Source organism: Dermochelys coriacea, chromosome 1, assembly GCF_009764565.3.
Source record: "Dermochelys coriacea isolate rDerCor1 chromosome 1, rDerCor1.pri.v4, whole genome shotgun sequence".
NCBI lineage: Eukaryota > Metazoa > Chordata > Testudines > Dermochelyidae > Dermochelys > Dermochelys coriacea.
In genome coordinates this window covers 45247864-45268344 of record NC_050068.2, presented here as the reverse complement: position 1 = coordinate 45268344, position 20481 = coordinate 45247864, and the positions used below count along the sequence as shown (strand labels likewise).

At 40.1% G+C, this 20481-nt stretch overlaps 1 protein-coding gene across 10 annotated transcripts in view; it reads left to right on the top strand.

Annotated features, from left to right (window-relative positions):
* Positions 1 to 20481, top strand: part of FLT3 (fms related receptor tyrosine kinase 3) — an 89686-nt gene that overhangs the window by 55197 nt on the left and 14008 nt on the right. For all 10 annotated transcript variants that reach the window (XM_043504341.1, XM_043504342.1, XM_043504347.1 and 7 more), the window contains 10 exons: positions 2910 to 3078; positions 6809 to 6915; positions 9393 to 9504; positions 11821 to 11999; positions 14306 to 14412; positions 14506 to 14638; positions 14729 to 14833; positions 16890 to 17000; positions 19215 to 19368; positions 19958 to 20043. In XM_043504341.1, coding sequence (XP_043360276.1) covers positions 2910 to 3078; positions 6809 to 6915; positions 9393 to 9504; positions 11821 to 11999; positions 14306 to 14412; positions 14506 to 14638; positions 14729 to 14833; positions 16890 to 17000; positions 19215 to 19368; positions 19958 to 20043 — 1263 coding nt within the window. The remainder of the gene's footprint in view (positions 1 to 2909; positions 3079 to 6808; positions 6916 to 9392; positions 9505 to 11820; positions 12000 to 14305; positions 14413 to 14505; positions 14639 to 14728; positions 14834 to 16889; positions 17001 to 19214; positions 19369 to 19957; positions 20044 to 20481) is intronic.

Genomic DNA, 20481 nt, shown 5'->3' with positions numbered 1-20481 from the left:
CTGTATTCGCAAAAAGAAAAGGAGTACTTGTGGCACCTTAGAGACTAACAAATTTATTAGAGGATAAGCTTTCGTGAGTTACAGCTCACTTCATCGGATGCATTTGGTGGAAAATACAGGGGGGAGATTGATATACTGTATTTTCCACCAAATGCATCCGATGAAGTGAGCTGTAACTCACGAAAGCTTACGCTCTAATAAATTTGTTAGTCTCTAAGGTGCCACAAGTACTCCTTTTCTTTTTGAAATGTTTCAGTTTGAGGTTTTCAAAATGAAATGTGTGTATTTTCCTATTGGAAATGACTTGTTTCGAAATTTACTTTAATTTTATTTTTTTTAATTTAAAATGTAGAAAAAAATGCTTAAAATTGAAACAAAGTTTTAGTTTGGGAAGGAAAAATGTTTTGCTTGATCTAAATCAATTTTTTTTTACATTTCAATTTGCCAAAACTATTGAAAAATGTTATTCATGGTTCAATTTGAAATTTATTTTATTTCTTATTTTTTGAAATTGCCAGTGAATCAAAAAAAAAACCCCATGATTTGCCCAGCTCTAGCTGCTAGGTTATTGCTTGGGCTAGTTAACTCCCGCCTTCAGGGTATTAAAGGGGAATATCACATAAAATTGCACATAAAACTTGACAATAAAAAAAAAGAAAGAAAAGAAAATCGAAGGCAAAGCAAAGGCACATCAGCCCATTCAGTTTGTGTGGCTTCCAGTGAGGCTTGCATGCCTTCAGGCCAATGAAAAACCATAATAATTTCAAAATTAGTAATTTCAAAAGTTAACAATTAATCCAAAATGCCATCATCAGCAATCCTTTCCCCCAAAAGGGAGATACTATAACAAATGAAACAAGCCTATGATCCTGAGAGGAGAAATAAGGAGTCATTGAAATGGAAGTTCTCAATTTCCGAAATGCTCACATTCAGCTTCAGTCTTTTACTGAGCAGAACATTTTCCTGTATCATGGTAACTAAATACCATAGACTGGTCACCTTGTTGTACACAAAGTTTCTGAGTAAAGGAAGTCAAAATTCAAACCCAGCCTCTGAAGCTGCTACTTTCAGATGAGACAAGTCTCTCTTTGTCTTCTTCAAGGCTGGGGGATAGCCTAGAAAGACTGCATCCTTGGAGCCCAAATTTAAACTATGGAGCTTGTTTAAATGTAATGTTCCCATTCTTCACACTGGAGAGTCTCATCCCTGACTAATTCAATTTGTAGACGAATGAGGTGGATAGATTTCCTTCCTGGTAGTCTCAAAGTAGATATGTGCAGTATTATTGTAAGAAGAAAATACTTCAGCCAAACAGCATAAATTGCCATCTCTCTGCTCCTTTTCAAGTACGCCTGCTAATCTCACTTTTTTAATTTTAGCCTTATTCTCAGATTGTCAAGTGTGGTAGAGAGATTTTTAAACACAGCAGAAACCAGGCCATTCACCACAGCTGCAGAGTTCTTCATGTCTGTTATTCTCACATCCAGTTTCTGGATTTTACCTGACACCGATGCCATTTTGTTTTATCGGCATTGGATAAAGAATTCTGCGCATTATCCAGTTTTTGTACCAGGAGAGATGAGCTATTTTCAAATAAATGGTTTTAGCTGCTGAATACCAGGTTCAAAGGAAAAATAATTACAGAAACAAGAAAAAAATCATATTCAGACTTAAGAGTTTCAACTTGACTCCCACGGCCCCTAAATAATATAATTACCCTTAATACATTTTGAATAGAAATCCAAAACCTGCTGTGAGGTTCAGATCACTCACTCTTGCACTCCTTTCTTTCAGCTGTAAGAGGAAAAACTGTTTTGTTTACATTCTTTTGTAGGGAAATGGCATCACTTTATTTCAAGGTACTTGTGGACAGTATGGAATTAGCTGTTAGACCCAATCTATTTGAATGGTGCTCACAGCATAACTTTAAACGACTTTCCACTTGAAAAGATGAAAAATACTTCCCTTGGTCCCATTTGTACAGCTAAGATGTTTATAGCTCGCAAAAATTGGAGAATTCACACAAAAGGAAGCATTTCTTGTTTTAAAGCATTGTCCATTTTTATGGTTTATGTGGGAATTTCCACCATATTATTTGCTAAATGAGGACTTCATCTAGAGAAAACTGTGCTTTACAGAGCATGTGGATGTGACCAGAAGAAAACCATTTTAAAAGAAAAGCCCAAACCAGCACTATTCACTACAATTCATGGGGTTTTTTTTTAATCTTTATGGACCTGATCCTAAGCCCACTGATGTCACTGGAAAGGCTTCTGTGAACTTTGGAGCAGGTCTTGTGAGATGTAGATTTTTTTTTAAAATGATCATTTTAACACATTGTAAGGTTCCTTTTCTATTTTTCATTTTATATATATACTGTATTAATGAACAAACAAAGAAGTAGATATATATTTTGCTTTATCTTTTCAAAGTCAACCCTCTGCAGGTAAGAAATGACAGCAGCCATCAAGAGATGCTTAAACTAGCAATGATGTATTACTTTATATTTTATAAATCTTAAGTTATTAACATTTGGAATAAGTATTTACAATTGAGTGAAAGAAATTTACATGGGATGATCACTGTAAATGATTCAAAATGAGTTGCGAGGCAGAAAGATGGATGAGTTCCTGCATTTTTAAAGGTCTTTGAGTCTTTTATTAACCAAGCCAATCAGATTGGTTCATTCAAAGACAGAGCATTTACACATAGACTGGAGTGGAACATCAGGACAAAACCTGCATGTTATCACCCAGTATCACACCTGATCTTTTTGTAGATAAACAATGATTTTATGACCAATGGATTTATAACTTGCAATAATAAATGAGAATAAAAATGTGCACATTTTCAAAATTCCTTCATTAGATGGCAGCTTTTATAACAGAATTTTAATATTTTGTTTACAGAAAAGGGATTTATAAATGTAACTGACTCAAGAGAAGATTTTGAGATTGATCTGTTGGAAAAGTTTTGTTTTGAAATTAAACTGAAAGCATACCCACCAATTAGATGTATATGGATTTTTTCCCAAAAATCATTTCCTTGTGAGCAAAGATACGATGCAGATGGATACAGGTACTTAACTATTCTGAATATTTGTCTGTTATAATTTGTACAAATACTTATTTTATTTTTTGTCTCTTAAATAGAAGTATTTGTTCATTTTTTTCTTTTAACGGTGTGTGTGGTTTTTGTTTTTAAGTTAACTGTTATTTTTAAATATAAATAGACCGATATAGTGGTAAAGCAGCGTTACCAAAGTGTTCTGTAATGTTAATTGAGTCTTCAAGAGCAACTCAGGTAAATGTCTAGTGTTATCCATTTGATTAGTCTTGTGTGTTATAACAAATCCTTTCCTAAATTATGCACATAACATACCTCTTTCAATTATTTTGTTATATCCACGGAAAACTCAGTTTCTTGATCTTAGACATAATTCTCCTTTTATGAACCCACTCCAATCATCCATGACTGAATTATAACCTTTTAGGTGTTCCCTGAGTCTTATTCCATTCTTAGCTCATGTTCCCAGTATCTTTCAGGCTGCTAAAGCCAAGCTTATTGGCACATAGTTTCCTAGACCATTAATAGATCCCTTAGGCCTTGTCTACATTACAGAAATTTTACTAGCTGTCCAATTCACGGATTTTTCCCATGTTACAAAAGAGGTTTTGAAAAAAATTTAACTATTTTTTCCGTTACTTCCTATAATAAAGTTCTGGCATGGATTCTGTCTAGTCCTAACGATGTATCCATTCTCCAGGCTAATTTCTTGATATCATTATCTAATTTCCTTCTGTGTTTCCTTTCAACGTTGCAAACTAAAGTCATACAGCAGTCTAACCTCTAATTTTGTGAAAAGTCAGGCAAAAAGTTAACATTTTAGCAATGTTAACTACTCTTGTCTATGCATGGCCTGTGCCAGGTCTGAGGACATAATGCTCCTGTGCTGATTTCTTGTTCCTCATATTCTTAAAACAGTTACTTCTTTGCTTAAAACTCTGTTGCAATCTTGCTTTCACTTTTTAGCTTTGCTTTCTTTATCGTTTTGTTACACTTCACTTTAGTCTTGAGCCTTTTTGGTCCTATTTTGTAACAGACTTGGCTATCCATCTGAATCAGATTGGTTATTTGGAGTCAGACCTTCACATGATACAGAGACAGCACAGATCAGCCTGGTAAATGATCTTGTCCTGGCAATGGAGGCAAGAGATCTGTCTTTGTTGATAGCATTCATTTTGTCAGCAGACTTTGGTAGAGTTGTTTACTGGGTCTTGGTGACTAATCTGCAGTCCCTGGTGTGAGTAGGCTGATCTGTTCTTCAGTGGTTAAGATCATTTCTGGAGATGAGCTTGCTAAAGGTAGTCATGAGCATTTACTCATCCTTGTCCAAGAGATACCACTTACATGCTGATAATACTCAGCTTATTTACTTTCCAACTATTGCAGACTGTCTCCTAGCTGTCTGATTGTCTGGCAGACAGTTGTGTTTGGAGGACAGACAGTTGGGTCAACCCAGATAAGAGTAAAGTGATGCTGATGGGCCAAAAATAGTATTTTTGAGGAACTGTGAGATGGTTTGCGTAACTCCGATATACTGGAGGGTGAAGTCACCACTTGATCTCAGGAATATAGAAGTCACTCTAGATTGCTTTTTCAGCATGGAAATGCATGTTGCTATCATACTCCAGAGGGGTGACCACCATCTCCAAGTTCTGTGAAAAGCCCACCCTTTTCTGTCTTTTGCAGGCCTGTCTTTGCTTGTTCACATTGTAGTTACCTCAGGCAAGATTCTTGTAACTGAGTCTTAGTCAAGCTTCATCAATTACAGGACATAGCTGCCCAGGTGCTCCATGCACAGAACCCAGGGAATGAGCTTTGTTTAAATATTGTTTTTAAAAAGTTTTCATTCACAGCGTCCCAGATAGTTACACTTAGCGCTTTAGATTTTCAAAGCACTGTACAGATTTCAGCCAACACAATGCCCCTGTAGGAAGGCAGGTAGTTAAGTATTATTATTGTACCCATTTTGCAGATGGGTTCAATGGACAGAAAAGTAAATATATTAAAAAATAAATATGCACTCACGTTCTATAGCACCTTGTTTGATTTTTTTTTTCAGCTTTGCATGTTTTGGTTTATGGTTGAGTAATCATCTCTCCCATCACTTCTACTTTGCTCCTTTCATATCCTTTTTATTGAGTTTATTTCCTTTTTTGATTTCTGTTATTTCCTTTTCAAGTTGTTCCTCCTTATTGCATTTTATAGTAAATTTGTACTATGAACTCTGCTCCTTAACATTTAATTTCAAGCTATAAAAAATTTGGCACCATCGTTAGTTCCTCTAAGTGCTAAGAGCAACAACAGGTTCTTTCAGACTTTCCATTTCTGTTCTCTCTTTATAAAACAAACCATATATCTGTGCTTAGCACACTGCTGCTTTTCACTTCCTTAGTATGGGTGAATCAATTCCATGAAGGCAAATGCTCTCATGTACATCTCATTCTCTCACCTTTCCTTGTACTTACATGCAGACACCAAAGAAATTACTCTTAAAAGGCTCTTCTTATTTCTTTCCCATGACTAGTGATACTTGATGCATCGATGTTTGGGTGCCCAACTGGAGACGCTCTAAAGAAGGCTTGATTTTTAGAAAGTGCTGAGCACCTAGACATTTCATAAACAAATCTGTTTTTCTTTCTACCACCTATAATGTCTTGAAGGTGTCCCAGTTGAGCACTCTACAACTGAGGCATTCAAAATCAATAATCACTACTGGAAATCTTGGTCTCAGTCAGCAGGCAAAATGACACTTCTCTTTAGTGTGAATTTTCTTGCTTTAGAGCCACATATGGATGGGCTGGCTTTATAACTCTGTGTTATGTGTCTTGTCTAATAAAAGCTACTTAGTTTTTTCCCCCCTCTAGGTTTCTTTTTCAGGGCTGACTGTCTCTTTCTCCTGTACACCTACCTGCTGATTCTGGCTGTTTCTTCTCTTCTGACTATTACAGATTTTCCTCATATGCCTGCCCTCTTTACCCCTATTCACTGATTGAAACTCTTGTAGCCTACAAACCTTATTCCCTTAAGTCAGGATATCTGTACCCTAAAGCAGGGGTTCTCCGCCTTTTCCTTTCTGAGGCTTCCCAAACATGCTATAAAAACTACATGGCCCACCTGTGCCACAATAACTGATTTTCTGCATCTAAAAGCCAAGGCTGGCCTTAAAGGGTAGCAAGCAGGGCAGTTGCCCAGGGCCCCATGCCACAGGGAGCACCATGAAGCTAAGTCGCTCAGGCTTCTGCTTCAGCCTCAGGTGGCGGGGCCCAGGGCCCTGGGCTTCACCCCCATGCAGTGAGACTTCAGCTTTCTGCCCTGGGGCCAAGCAAGGCTAATACTGGCCCTGCTTGGTAGATCCCCTGAAACCTGCTCGCGGCCCCCCAGGGGGCCCCAGACCCCTGGTTGAGAACCACTGCCCTAGAGCTCCAGTAATTATATGCAAGGAGAATCTCCCTTAAGTACTCTTCTAACACTGATGAACCAGCAAAAGTTCCCTCTCAAATCTGACAACAAGCCAGACAAAAATAAAACAATCAAATGAACAGATTTGGGAATCACTCCCATTTCCTTTCATTACAGCACATAGAGAATATAATTGTCTGGAGACTGGTTTTACATTTCTTTATTCAGAAAATTTTTATTTTGGATTCTTTGTTAACAACTTGATTTTTAAAAAAATATTTGAATCTTGACTACATGTAATCTGTAAATGTGCTTAGAGCATTTTACCCCCTTTTCTCAACAGCATTTCTTCAAGGTTCTGTGATCATAAGTATCAGTCTGGGGAATATGTATTCTACGCGGAAAATGATGATACATATGTGAATAAAACAATGATGTTGTATGTGAAACGTGAGTAAAAAATGCACAGGTTTGATTAAATCTATGGGTGAGAAATCCTGACCCCTTTGGAATCAATCAATCAATCAAATTTTTGCCATTATCTTCAATGGGGCCAGGAATTCACCCAATATGTTGTTTCTTTCCCACTCCTCTTTCATTCTACTAAAAAAAATTTTTTAAAAAGTTACAATTTATCACCTTGTAGATCAGGAATTTTTCAGATAATAAGAGTGAACTATAACTAGATGTCAAATACATTAGACAATACAAAAAAGCAAACTTTTTAATCGGAAAAAAGGTTGGATAAGTGGGAATTTTGAGATTTAACCAATAGTAAGACTGCTTGCTAATGTCTTCTGTTTCCTAATGTCTCCCATGTAACTATGTTTTTATTTGTGCATTTCATAAACAAGCCTGTTTTTCTTTCTAGCACCTTTGGGAAAATTTGGGAGATTTTTTTTTGACTTGCATATTGCAGATTTTGGATTACAGTAAGGGTACATCTACATTGCAATTGGAGGCGTAAATACAGCTCAGGTGGGCATACCTGTGCTAGCCAGCATGGCTAAAAAAGAACAATGAAGACAAAGTGACATGGACTCCAGCTCTTCACTACTATTTTTAGTCAGGCTAGCTAGATCAAAGCTAGCATGGGTAGGCCTACTTGAGCTGCATGCACACCTCCGATTGCAGTGTAGACCTATCCTCAGATAGTTTGAGTCCCAGTGAAATACTGAAAACTCGCTACCTGTCCTGAAAATATTACAGCAATGATAGATGTAATCAAAATGGGAAAGGTTTAAAAAAGGGGAGAGGGAAAATAACATAAATTCTTGTCAGAATTTTTTCACACTCGTCACGTAGCAGCTGCTATCATGTGCTTCTGATATGTCGACGTTGCCTCGCAGTTTGGACTACGGGGGTGAGAATAGTCCTTAATGCCAGCCTTGGCTGTTAGATGCCCTGCTTGTGGCTGCTTTATGCAATTCACGAGTTCATGAAATTCATCCCAAAACTCTGTGATGGGGTATATAAGCCGGCCCTAGAACTAAAGATGTTAAAGAGCAACTCTGGGTCCAGATGACCCCTGCCCAGCCTCACCTGCAGAGCATGCTCCAGATGGAGGTGGAGCTTAAAAGAAAGTCAGAAAGCTTAGAAGGGGACTAACAAGGCAGGGAGCTCCTGAGATGGGATGCTGCAAAAGCCATTCTTAAAAAAGGGGTGTCTACTGGTTGCACCCAGACAGACAGGGGGGCAGTTAGTACCATTTTTCCAATACCTATTTGCTACAGACTGCAAAACTTGGCCAGTAGAGTCAGGGGTAAGAAGTGGCCCAAGGAGGGTAGCGTTAAGGTGTTCTTGAGTGCCAGATCCCAGTGGAGTGAGAGGGCCTGGGCTCCCCTACCCTGCCCCCCTCTGCATTAAGAAGGGACTTATCCCGTGACACTTCCAACAAGCGCTGACCATCACAAACCCATGAACATTTAGTACCTGTCAGTGCTGCACTATCATGAGTTATGTGTTGCATCCAGTATTTTTTGCTGAACATTCTCAGTCATCTCAGCTTTGCTACGTGTTAGTAATGTCATGTCATTGCTTTACATTAACTGTCAACAAAAGAAATGCTCTTCACTGGGAGTCAGGCAATCAGAATTTGCCTTTTCATGTGTAGCATGGTTTGGAGGAATGATCGTGTTGGGGTTGGCAGTCAGGAAGTTCTGAGTTTTAATCCTGGCTCTACCACTGATTCACTGGGAGACCTTGGGTCAATTCATAGATTCATAGATACTAAGGTCAGAAGGGACCATTCTGATCATCTAGTCCGACCTCCTGCACAGCTCAGGCCACAGAATCTCATCCACCCACTCCTATGAAAAACCTCACCCATGTCTGAGCTATTGAAGTCCTTAAATCATGGTTCAAAGACTTCAAGGAGCAGAGAAGCCTCCCTCAAGTCAACCATGCCCCATGCTACAGAGGAAGGCGAAAAACCTCTAGGGCCTCTCCAATCTGCCCTGGAGGAAAATTCCTTCCCAGCCCAAAATATGGCGATCAGCTAAACCCTGAGCATATGGGCAAGATTCACCAGCCAGATACCCAGGAAAGAATTTTCTATAGTAACTTTCTATATTACTTCACACCTCTGTCTCCATTCCATTATACATACAAAGGAAATAACAGTATTCACCTACCGCACAGGGGTGCTGTGGAAATAAACATGGCCCCTGGTGATGGGATGCTTTATAAATACGGAAGTAGATTTTAATCATTTTGGGTGTGGTGTAACCATAGGTGTTGGAACTAGGAGTGTTGGGGGTGTTGCTACACTCCCTGGCTTGAAGTGGTTTCCATTATATACAGGGTTTAGAGTTTGGTTCGGTGGCTCTCAGCAGCCCCACTATACAAATTGTTCCAGCCCCCCTGGGTGTAACCCTATAGACATAACTGTGTTCCTTGACTAAAATATTGTGCTATGTTTGTTACAGGGAGACCTGAAGTAACAATACTGTCAACATCAAAAGATATTTCTTGCTTCTGTAATAGTTACCCTGCACCATCTTGGACCTGGAGGAAATGTCTAGGATCCGATTCTTCTAAGTAAATAAAGACACTTTCTGCCCTTTTTAAAAATTTCTATTATCTTATCTGTGATGTTTCTTTGGCTAAATAAAGACTAGCCAGTGACTAGGATACTGTAAGATGAACTTTGAGGTACATGCAGTGATGAGCTACCAAAATCTTAACAATCAGTTCCCTCCTCACCCCACGAGGGGGTCGTGACCCACCCCCCGCCCCCCTGGGACTCCTGCCTCATCCAACCCCCCGTGTTCCTTGACGCTCCCCCCCAGGACCCATGCCCCATCCACCCCTCTGTCCCCTGACTGCCCCCAGAACCAGGCGGGAGGGTCTCGTGAGCCACTGTAGTGGGTGCCCACCCCACCCCTAAGAGCCAGAGGGACCTGCCAGAGGGCGAGGTGGAGAGTCCCAGCGGTGCTTACCTGGGGCAGCTCCCAGGAAGCATCTGACAGGTCCCTCTGGCTCCTAGGGGCAGGGGAGCGTAGCTAAGGGGGGAGCAGGGGGAGTGGCCGCTCCCCCCCCACTGATCACATCAAAAGTGGTGCCTTAGGCGCCGACTCTGTGGGTGCTCCAGAGCTGGAGCCCTCACGGGGAGAATTTGGTGGGTGCAGAGCCCCCACCGGCAGCTCCCTGCCCCGCGCCTGGCCCCAGCTCACCTCCGCTCCACCTCCTCCCCTGAACGCACCACCCCGCTCTGCTTCTCTGCCCCTCCCCCGGCTTCCTGCGAATCAGCTGGTGGCGGAGGTGAGCTGGGGCGGGGAGCGGTTCCCCTGCACCCCCCCACCCAGGTTACCTGCTGCCGCGCGGGCGGCCCTCCTCACGCCCCCCTGCCCCAGCTCACCTCCACTCTGCCTCCGCCTCCCTAGGCCCGAGTGTGAAGCCGCCGCCAGCTTCTCAGCCCGCCCTGGCTTCCCGCGCAAACAGCCAATTCGCGGGAAGCCTGGGGGGGGCGGAGAAGCAGAGTGGGGCGGCGCGTTCAGGGGAGGAGGCAGAGGTGGAGCAGAGGTAAGCTGGGGCCAGGGGTGGGGCGGGGAGCTGCAGGTGGGTGCTCTACACCCACCAAATTTTTCCCTTGAGTGCTCCAGCCCTGGAGTACCCATGGAGTCGGCACCTAAGGCGCCACTTTTGGCCAGTTGTTAAACTTAGAAGCCCTTTTAGAACCAGTTGTCCCTCGCAGAACAACCAGTTCTAAAAGGGCTTCTAAATTTAACAACCGGTTCCAGCGAACCGGTGTGTACCGGCTCCAGCTCACCACTGGGTACATGTAATATAATAGTCTAGTATAGGGATGAATCAGACTAAATTAGAGTTTTGCCTTGACTTTAATAGAAGCAACATCAGGCCCATAAGCATGTGTATCTGAAGCTCTTTATATTGAAATAAACACAGATGTGTCTATAGCAATAGTTAGACATTAATTTAATTGCACATTGTCCCAGTATGAATACTGGATTCCATATAAGCTTCCCTTGGTACATTTAGTGATCCTAATGAATCAAAGTATCAGGACCAGTGAATTTGCCAGGGAATACATCAAAGTCCCATTATAAATTTTGTTTTGTGATCTGACTATCCCTCTGCCTATTCAAGAATTACTAACTTTCAGATGTTAAAGTGATTGGTAGATACACAGGAAGAAAGTTGTGTATGTACTCCTACACTCTTATTAATCTCTCCTCATATGGAAGTTGTTCAATACCCCAATCATTTTTGTTGCCCTTTTTGTACCTTTTCCAATTCCAATATATCTTTTTGGAATGGGACGACCAGATCTGCACCCAGTATTCAAGGTGTACCATGGATTTATATAGCAGCAATATGATATTTTCTGTCTTATTAGCAATACCTTTCCTTATGATTCCCAACATTCTGTTCGCTTTTTTGACTGCAGCTGCACACTGAGTGGATGTTTTCAGAGAACTATCCACAACGACTCCAAGATCTGTTTCTTGAGTTGTAACCGCTAATTTAGACCCATCATTTTATATGTACACTTGGGATTATGTTTTCCAAGGTGCATTACTTTGCATTGATTGACATTGAATTTCATCAGCCATTTTGTTGCCAAATCACCCAGTTTAGTGAGATCACTTTGTAACTCTTTGCAGTGTGCTTTGAACTTTATCTATCTATCTATCTATCTATCTATCTATCTATCTAATGTATACATGTATAATGTATGTAGATGTATATATCATCATGTATAATAATATAGTGAAAATCAAGCCGAGCAATACTCTCCTCTCTAGCACAAACATCAGCCACCTCTCATGATTTGGCCTCCCCAAAACCCTGTGCAAGTTGTAACAATCATAACTGGACCTCATTTCTTTTTAGTTGTACAGAAGAAATCACAGAAGGGATTTCGAATGACACACATGAGAGGGAAACCTTCAGGTCCTGGCATTCCAGCAGCATTTTAGTTATACAGGACACAGTGATAGGCTTTTCTGTTGAGTGCTGTGCAAACAATTCTGTTGGCTCATCCTGTGCAAAGACAGACATTAACCAACAAGGTACTGTACCGCTACTGAGACAGTGCAGCCATCTCAAGTTAATTAAAGACTACAAAGAGAAAACTATGTCATCATCTGTATTTTTGGTACATATTTGAACATTCTTTGCAAATAAAATATAGGATTCCACACAGGCTGTGAGTGGAATTGTGGGTAAAATTTGTGTCTCTTCTGGCATGATCTTTTTCTTAAGTTCAGTAATATGACGTTTGGGATCAAATCTAGCAGTCCCAAAGCAGACTACTCCTCCATTAAAGTCAGCTGCAGAATCATACCCCATGAATCTAGAGGCCTGCTTTTTATTCCTATGAGTAAGCTATACCTGGAAATTAAGTTACAAATTGATGTGCAGCCCCTTTTGCTTATGGAAATATATGAGATCCTCCTTTTATGTATGATTGCAGAGAAGAAGCAATGTGGCTATCAGGTCATGTTCTGTTCAGATGTCTTCTCTGAGACTAAAAATTTACAGCCCATAGGTATTACATAAGGAAAAATATCTGAGCTACAGAAAATAACATGCAGTGTTATTTAGGAAGAGGGCAAATATTTAATTTATTCAGTTGGAACATAAAGATTTCCTTTGTCTTGAAGAGACAAGATATTGTCTTAATTCAGTAAATGTATTGACCATGAGTGATAGATATTACCTGGTACCATTTCACATACAGGCTACATAGTGTCATAAAGGATATTAAAGTTGCTCAGTTTTGACCTTCAGTAGACATTTTGCAGCTATAGTAAAAAAGGAAGTAGACAGAGAAGAAAGAATAGAAGGTAGCAGAGTAAGCCTGCTTTTGTGAGAGAAGGTCACATTCTTTCACCTTGAGTGTCTTAAAACCATAAAAATATAACAAGGAAAAGGCAGGGTATTCTGATTTTAATACCATTAGTTATTGAGTCATTTTAATTAGTCTTTGTGACACCCAGCCTGGTAGTGATAACATCTGCACTGATTAGTGGTGTACATAGGCTGGACTGTCTATGAGAACATGTGTAGAATACATTTAAGAATTATGAATCCAGTCTTCTAATGTCTAATATTTAGAATTTAATGAACAATGAATTTATGTAAGCATGTGTCAAACATAACTAGTTTACACTGGAGTATACTGTCTGGGTGGCACACACTGTATGCTGGTGTTAATTTTCTAAATGGGCAAGGATGTATTTATCTGTATGATGAAAAACTTAGACCTGGTAATTTTGGCATTATGTTGTTAACTGGGCAATAGCAGAGCAATACTCTAAGCAGGTTTGGTTAATTGGTCCTCAATTAACTGGTAGCTCTATTATATCTGCATTGAGGCAGGAGTTATGCAGTTAACCTTGGAATGACTTCTTATTTGTTTGGCTGCTTGTCTTTAGATTCACAGGCATCTGGGCAACATGCCATGATGGCATCTGGGTGAACAATGATGCCAAAGGGGTTATAGAGTCATATAACATTCACTTTTTGAATGAAAATAAGTTTCAGACTTATCCAGTTTATAAGTATTGCCCATCTTGTTTTGTTATGAATACAACTCATTTACAGTGCCAGTTGAGGCCCTCACCCAAAAACAGTTCAAGTCAATGGGGGTACTTCCGTTAAACACCCCTTCCTGCCGTAGAATCAACAAGAGGAGGCTCAGGGGAAGAAATATTTATGACTATCCTCTTCGGGGTTCCTCCCGGTTCATTCCACTGTGGGCTGTCAGTGTGTCCCATGTGGAATGGATCATGGTATCGACCAGGGATCCAGAGCAGATCAGGTGCATCTCTGTGGAGATCTTTTGCCTTCACTCTGGCTCCTAGTCCCCAGCATTTTCTTTGCTACCTGGCAGCCTAGCTACGCTACCAGGGACTCCCCAGGCGGCAGTTGTCCCTGGGACCTCATTAAAAGTGTCTTCCCGTCACAGACATGATAAGCTGTGTGGTGTAAAGGGGGAAGAATGTGTATTCTCCCAGCTCCACACTCACCCAGTTCTGGGCCACCCAGACCCTGCCCCTCCCTCTGCAGAAATCTTTGCACCTTGGATCACCTCTATTGCAGAGGCAACTGAACCCTCCTTCATACAGGAGTTGGTCGATCCACATACAGAGGATCTTACTCATGTACTGAGGTTTGAAGGGCATGATCTGGCTCCCTGAGAGATGTTGACCACCCATAATTCCCATTGGCAATTCTCAGACTCAGACCAAAAGGGAATGGAAAATAGTGGAGATAATACACACACAACAGATTTTACTCTGTTCCTTGTAACTTGACATTACATTCCAGTTCTGATCCATTGTTTAGTAACATGTATCTTTTTAAATTACAGGAGCTGTTTTTTCCCTGCAAGATAATGTTTCATTCTATGCAACTACTGGATTTTGCCTTCCATTTATAGCTGTCTTGCTTATATTTATTTTTCATAAATACAAAAAGGTAAAAGCAAAAAACTTAAATGAATGCTCTCCACTCCCCTCTCTTGGAAATCTATTTCTCTGTTGGACTAATACAATTTTTCCATTTCTGAAGCAATTTAGATATGAAAGCCAAATGCAAATGATACAGATAATTGGTCCTTCAGATAATGAGTACATCTACATTGATTTCAGTGAATTTGAATATGATCTCAAATGGGAGTTTCCAAGGGAAAATCTGGAATTTGGTGAGCAATCTGCTATGTAAACCATGAAGTCACCGTATTAGTTTGCATTGCACTAAACTAGAAATCACCTTAACTAATTTTGTCTTGTAGGGCAGGCACTTGGCTCTGGTGCCTTTGGAAAAGTGGTGAATGCTACAGCTTATGGAATTAGTAAAACTGGAGTTTCAGTCCAAGTTGCAGTCAAAATGCTAAAAGGTACAGTAAATCAAAGGAGAGATACTACTCTCACAAGCAGTGATTTATTGTTTGTGTTTTAAGGTAGAAACAGCGCCAGAAGCCCTTCGAAATCAATTCCCTTAAATCCTTTTATACTTCAATACTTACTTAGCTCTAAAAATTATTCCTTTTGCATATTCTTATTGCTGCATTTTGGAGTTTATTCCATGTATTAACTAAGTTCTAGAGTGTGTCTCTAAGGCACAACCACTAGTATAGGAAAGGGTAGAACTCTGCCACTCCAAGGGGGCACTGGGAGGCATTCACCCTCAAGGGAAGGACTCTTGGGCCTCCCACATGGCAAAGGTTGCATACCTGCTGCAGCATCCTTTCATAGGATACATCCTTCTCTTCCCAGTGCAGCTGGCCAGCTCTGGTGACTTGGGGATTTGGAGGGAGCTTAGTTAACATCTCTGTTTTGGACCTGCTACTCACAGATGCTGTCTTAGTCCGCATTACCCAGCTGAGTCTTGTCTTCCCTGCTCTGCAGGCCATTTAGTTTCTCAGCTGTTCCACAGCTGGAAAGAACTTGCCCCCATCAAACCAATGGGATGTGGTGAGGTCCTGCCTCCTGTGATATGGTCACCCAGTACCCCAACTGCTATATATGGCATTCAGAAGTGGAAACATGGACTCCATCCAGAAGAGAAGGCAGGGCTTAACGGTCATGTAGTGTCAGCCCTGAGAGGGCTTCCCACAAGGCCAGTCCTGAGAGCGTTTCCCACCTTTGAATTCTAGGAGGGCTCTCCCACTGGAGAAACCAGCTCTGCCATGCAATTCATCCCCCTTCATGCTGTGGTAGGGCAAAGTTTTAGCTTTAGTAACTTTTTTAAAGTTCTTTCTATATTTGATTGATATAGAGAGAATGCTTCCTGTTCATGAGGTAATGGAACATTATTTTGGGCTAAATGAACTCTGATGCAAAGGAGATGTTTATTAACACAGGGTACCATTTTTACTGAGTGAACAGAAAACACCTTCATTTTGTTATTACACTGACATATACTTTCCATTTTATTACCCTTACTCTCTGATTGGCTACTATGAGGGGTCCCTCATCTCCATGGACTACTGCCTTCAAAACAGACATGACTGCCTCAGTTTCTTACCCATCCAATACCTCCCCTTCTCTTGCATAATAAGGAGTTATTAGTTCCTCTCTCTCCAACTAAGAGTAATTAAATTAATAAATTAAATTGTATTTATTACCTAGAGTTAGATGAGGTGAGTTTGCATAATGATTCTACATTTATTGAAAAACAGGCATAAAGTCATTATTGAAATGATTGTACACTAATTGGCTAACAATTATTGGAATTGGAATACAATTATTTGTACACTTTATGGTGGATGAGAAATCATAGACATAGACTCCCTCACCCAATCCAAGTGCAGGGACTTGCATAAATGAGAAATAAGTTATGAGTCAGTAGTTGTACTGCTTCTCTATATTGTAACTGAGACAATTCCGTATCAGTTTAAGTTGTAAACTATGGTTTCCTCGAAATTGCATGATCCAGTTTTGAATCAGGAGAGACAATATGGAAAAATTATGGGCCAAATTCTGCTCACAGTTACAACTGCTTAAATCCAAAGTACCCCTACTTAACATGTTTCAATGTTATAGCAATATAAACTTAGAAAGGAATTTGGTTCTATAACTGTCTCCCTGTCTCATATTTAAAGCAAATTCTGGCTACTTCTCAGAACCTGCCAACCATTCTTTATTTTATCACTTTCATAATATCTGTTTTTCAAGACCACAAAATCATCTCACAAAGCTTGTAGCTAGAGCACAAACACACAGAGAGAGAGAGAGAGGGAGAGAGTTCCAGCTGTGATAGATAGCAGATAGAATATCTATTTATCTTAAAGTATTACTCTTTAGAATAATTTTCTACACAATCACAGCTTTATATCAATGGGATTAATGTAAAAGGAAAGCTTTCTATGCCGCACAGAACCTAAACTTTTTAGGTTTCAAAGTCTAGCCTGTAAATATTTTTCTAAGTTTGTGTTACTGTTGTATTTACAGAAAAATCTGACCCTTCTGAAGAAGATGCTCTAATGTCAGAGCTCAAAATGATGACTCATATTGGAAGCCATGAAAACATTGTGAATCTATTAGGGGCTTGCACCATGTCAGGTAATAAACACCACATTGAAATATAGTAACCTAAATCAATGTAAAGAAGACTTCTGAATGGAATGTGAATACCTCAAAAATCGGCCATTAGCAGCAATATGAAGCATCTGTGAACACTGATAAATCCCAAATCCCATGATTGGTTTGTTTTTTCCAGCGTTGTACTATGCAGTGGCCTAGATGTAGAAAATAAAGTGAGGGTAAAACGAAAGAGAATCTAAGGGCTTGTCTACACACAAAAATTGTACTACTTTAACTATACTGGTACAGTTGGTATAATTAAAATAGCACAGCCCACCCCCTCTGGATGCAGTTATACTGGGATCAATGTGTTTATACTGGAACAGTTAATTCCTGTGAGGAAAGGGGAATAAGCAAATATGGCATAAGGCACCTTTAAATCAATATAACTATGTCCACACTGCGGGTTGTACCTATTTATTTTTTGCAGTAGAAAATCACCAAAATAGTTACATTGGTACAAAAACTGTTTGAAGACCAACGCTAAGAGGCAAAGAAGACTGGGTAGCCTGATTGATTGACAGGAAAGGAAAGAAAGTGGAAAGGGGTAAAAAAATGAAATGAAAATAAGAGAGTGGAATGAAGGATGAGGAGTGAATAAAGCAGAGAAGGGAAGAGAAAGAAAAAGTAAAGAGGGGAGTGAACAGAAGAAAAGAGTGAGGATGGAAAAAATAAGAGGGCAAAGATTGTGGATTACTGTTGTTCTTGATTGTTTGTATTGTGGTGGTACCCAGGAGTTCCAGTCAGAGACTAGGATCCCATTGTGCTAGCTGTTGTACAAACACAGAATCAAAAGATGATCCCTGCCCCCAGATAGCTTACAATTTAAATAATGTAGTCATACTAGTGAACACAGAGAGGATAAGGAAGCTATATAGTGTGAGCAGGGCCAAGATTCTACCTGGTGTTTGTATTTGTAATTGATTTGTTACATCCATCACACTGAAAAACAGGAAAGATTTGAGCCATGGGTGGTATTTTAAGGCAGAAATAATAATAACAATGAAATTTAATTTCCCCAGATCATAGGAACAATAATTCTGTCATGAAAAGAAAAGGAGGGCAGTTAAATAGATCATTGTGACTAGCTTTGAGACTGAGTCTCGGAGGATAGGGGGGATTCAGAGCCTGAATCCAGCCTGAGCTGCAACTTCAAAGCGCTGTCTGCACAGCTATTTTTAGAGCAAGCCCTGCTAGCCCAAGTCTGTCAAGCCAGGTCAAGAGGCTTGCTCCCAAGTGCTGTGTAAATAGACTCTAAATGCCCCACCAATGAGTATACCCCACATATGTCAGCACCTTCATTCTAGATTGTCTTAGAACAGAGTTGAATACTAGAGTGTACGGACAAAATAATAAAATACTGTGAATGAAAGCGGCTTAAATCAAACAACAGTAACTCAGTTTGCCATAACAAAAAATACTGTTAAGCAGGGCCCCAAACGTGTGGGTAAAGTAATATGAAAAGCTGCAGATTTTTCTCTTTTCTCTCCAGCAGGCAGTTTGAGGGAGAAGTGTATATGTCCAAAGTCCCAGGAAGTCTCTCAAACTCTCAGAGGAAGGGGTCTGGGCTTTAGGGGAAAACCAGGTTCTTTGCCATCCCTCCAAAAGCCATTATGTCATTTCCCAAAAACAGTTGGACTCTACTTCATCTTTTGTGCCTACTCCACCTTGTGTGGATGATAAGCTTCATGGATGGCACCTTCCAGTCCTGTACACTAAGGGACAGATTTTTAAAGATGCCTAAAACTCATTGATGCCTAAAACTGAGGTGCCTAAAACTCATTGATTTCAATGGGTGTTAGCTGCTCACGTGCCTTTGAAAATCCCACAAGGTGCCTAAAATACCTTTAAAAATCTGTCCTTTAGTCACTAGTGCTAGTGCTCTTCTGATAACATTTTTGGGAGGGATCTTTGTTCCCCTTTAGTGATCCCCAATCCACCTTTGATGATACACATCTGGCAATGTCAGCCAGGCAAATTTTCTGAGATGTTTGCCTCGTATCCATCAGTATCCATTATTTATATGGAAACTGTATACGGTTCAGGCATTTAATATAGACCATACATTGGGACAAAATGTGGTTCCTTAGGGCTTCATCAGGGATATAGAGATGCTCCTTCCTCCCAGAAAGATTGCTTCAGAACATCCAGTGCCTGGACAGTAATAGATATTCATTCTATAAACTATCTCAGGACCAGTTTACTTGATTTTTGAATACTGTTGCTATGGTGACCTGCTGAACTACTTAAGGAACAAAAGAGAAATATTTCACCGGACGTGGACAGATATCTTCAAACAGCACAATTTCAGCTTTTACCACAATTTCCACTTGGATCAAAACTCCAGGTAAAATGTTCAGTAACAGTTTGAACTATAAGTAACCTATTATCAGTTAAGTGCTTGCACTGATACAACACCCTGCAAGCATGTGTCCAGGACCACTTTGCAAAGCAAAATGTTGAGCCTGATCCTCAACTGCTGTAAACTGGCGTAATTCCTTTGAAAAGCTATGGATGGGGGCCAGTATGTAAACAAAACAAATCTCGCTTAAGGAGTGAATTGAGGAGTGTCCTTGAACAAAGGACACCAGTGAGTTCTAGGCTCATCACACTCAATCTTTGGTTCTCTGCAGGAAGAAACCCACTGGGAATTGGCTAAAAAATGGTCCTATTTTTGCTGCAGTTCTTCTGATTACACTGCAAGCATCATGAAACCCCTTCTGTGGATTTTGGCATTTTAAAGGGTCATGCTAGATGTATAATAAGTAATAATTCAGTGCCAAAGGTTGTAATGGCAGTAACTGATGCCCTTTTCATTACAAAGCAGTTCACATTTAGATTATTATTTTATTTGAAGTATGCAACTTTTTAAAATATGCCCCCTACTCCAGACAGGGGACTACATTAAAAAATGGATCATATATTTCATTGTGTAGAATGGATGACTTTGGAGGAATGCAACTAAGGCAAGACTCAGATTTGACCTCTGGATCAAACAGGATTACATTATATTCAGAGGAAGGTGAGAAATTAAGCATTTTCTTCTGAGTAACAATTGTAAAAAAACAAAATTGCTTTCTTTGTATTAGAGATGTGTATATAAATAGAAATATCTATAGAAATCAATAGATCTAGATTATAGTAAAAAAGTAGGGACAGATTTTTTTTTTTTTGGAGTGGGAACAGCAATTCCATACATGGTTGGAAAGACGGAAACATTTTTATGGCAGATTAATTTTTTTAAAGGCCTGTTTCAGAGATTTGGAATATTGGAATTTGGCCTCATGAATGTGAGAAAGTTGCATGGGTTTAACTAAAGGTGTGAAAACTGACTTAGAATCATAGAATATCAAGGTTGGAAGAAACCTCAGGAGGTCATCTGGTCCAATCCCCTGCTCGAAGCAGGACCAACACTAACTAAATCATCCCAGCCAGGGTTTTGTCAAGCTGGGCCTTAGAA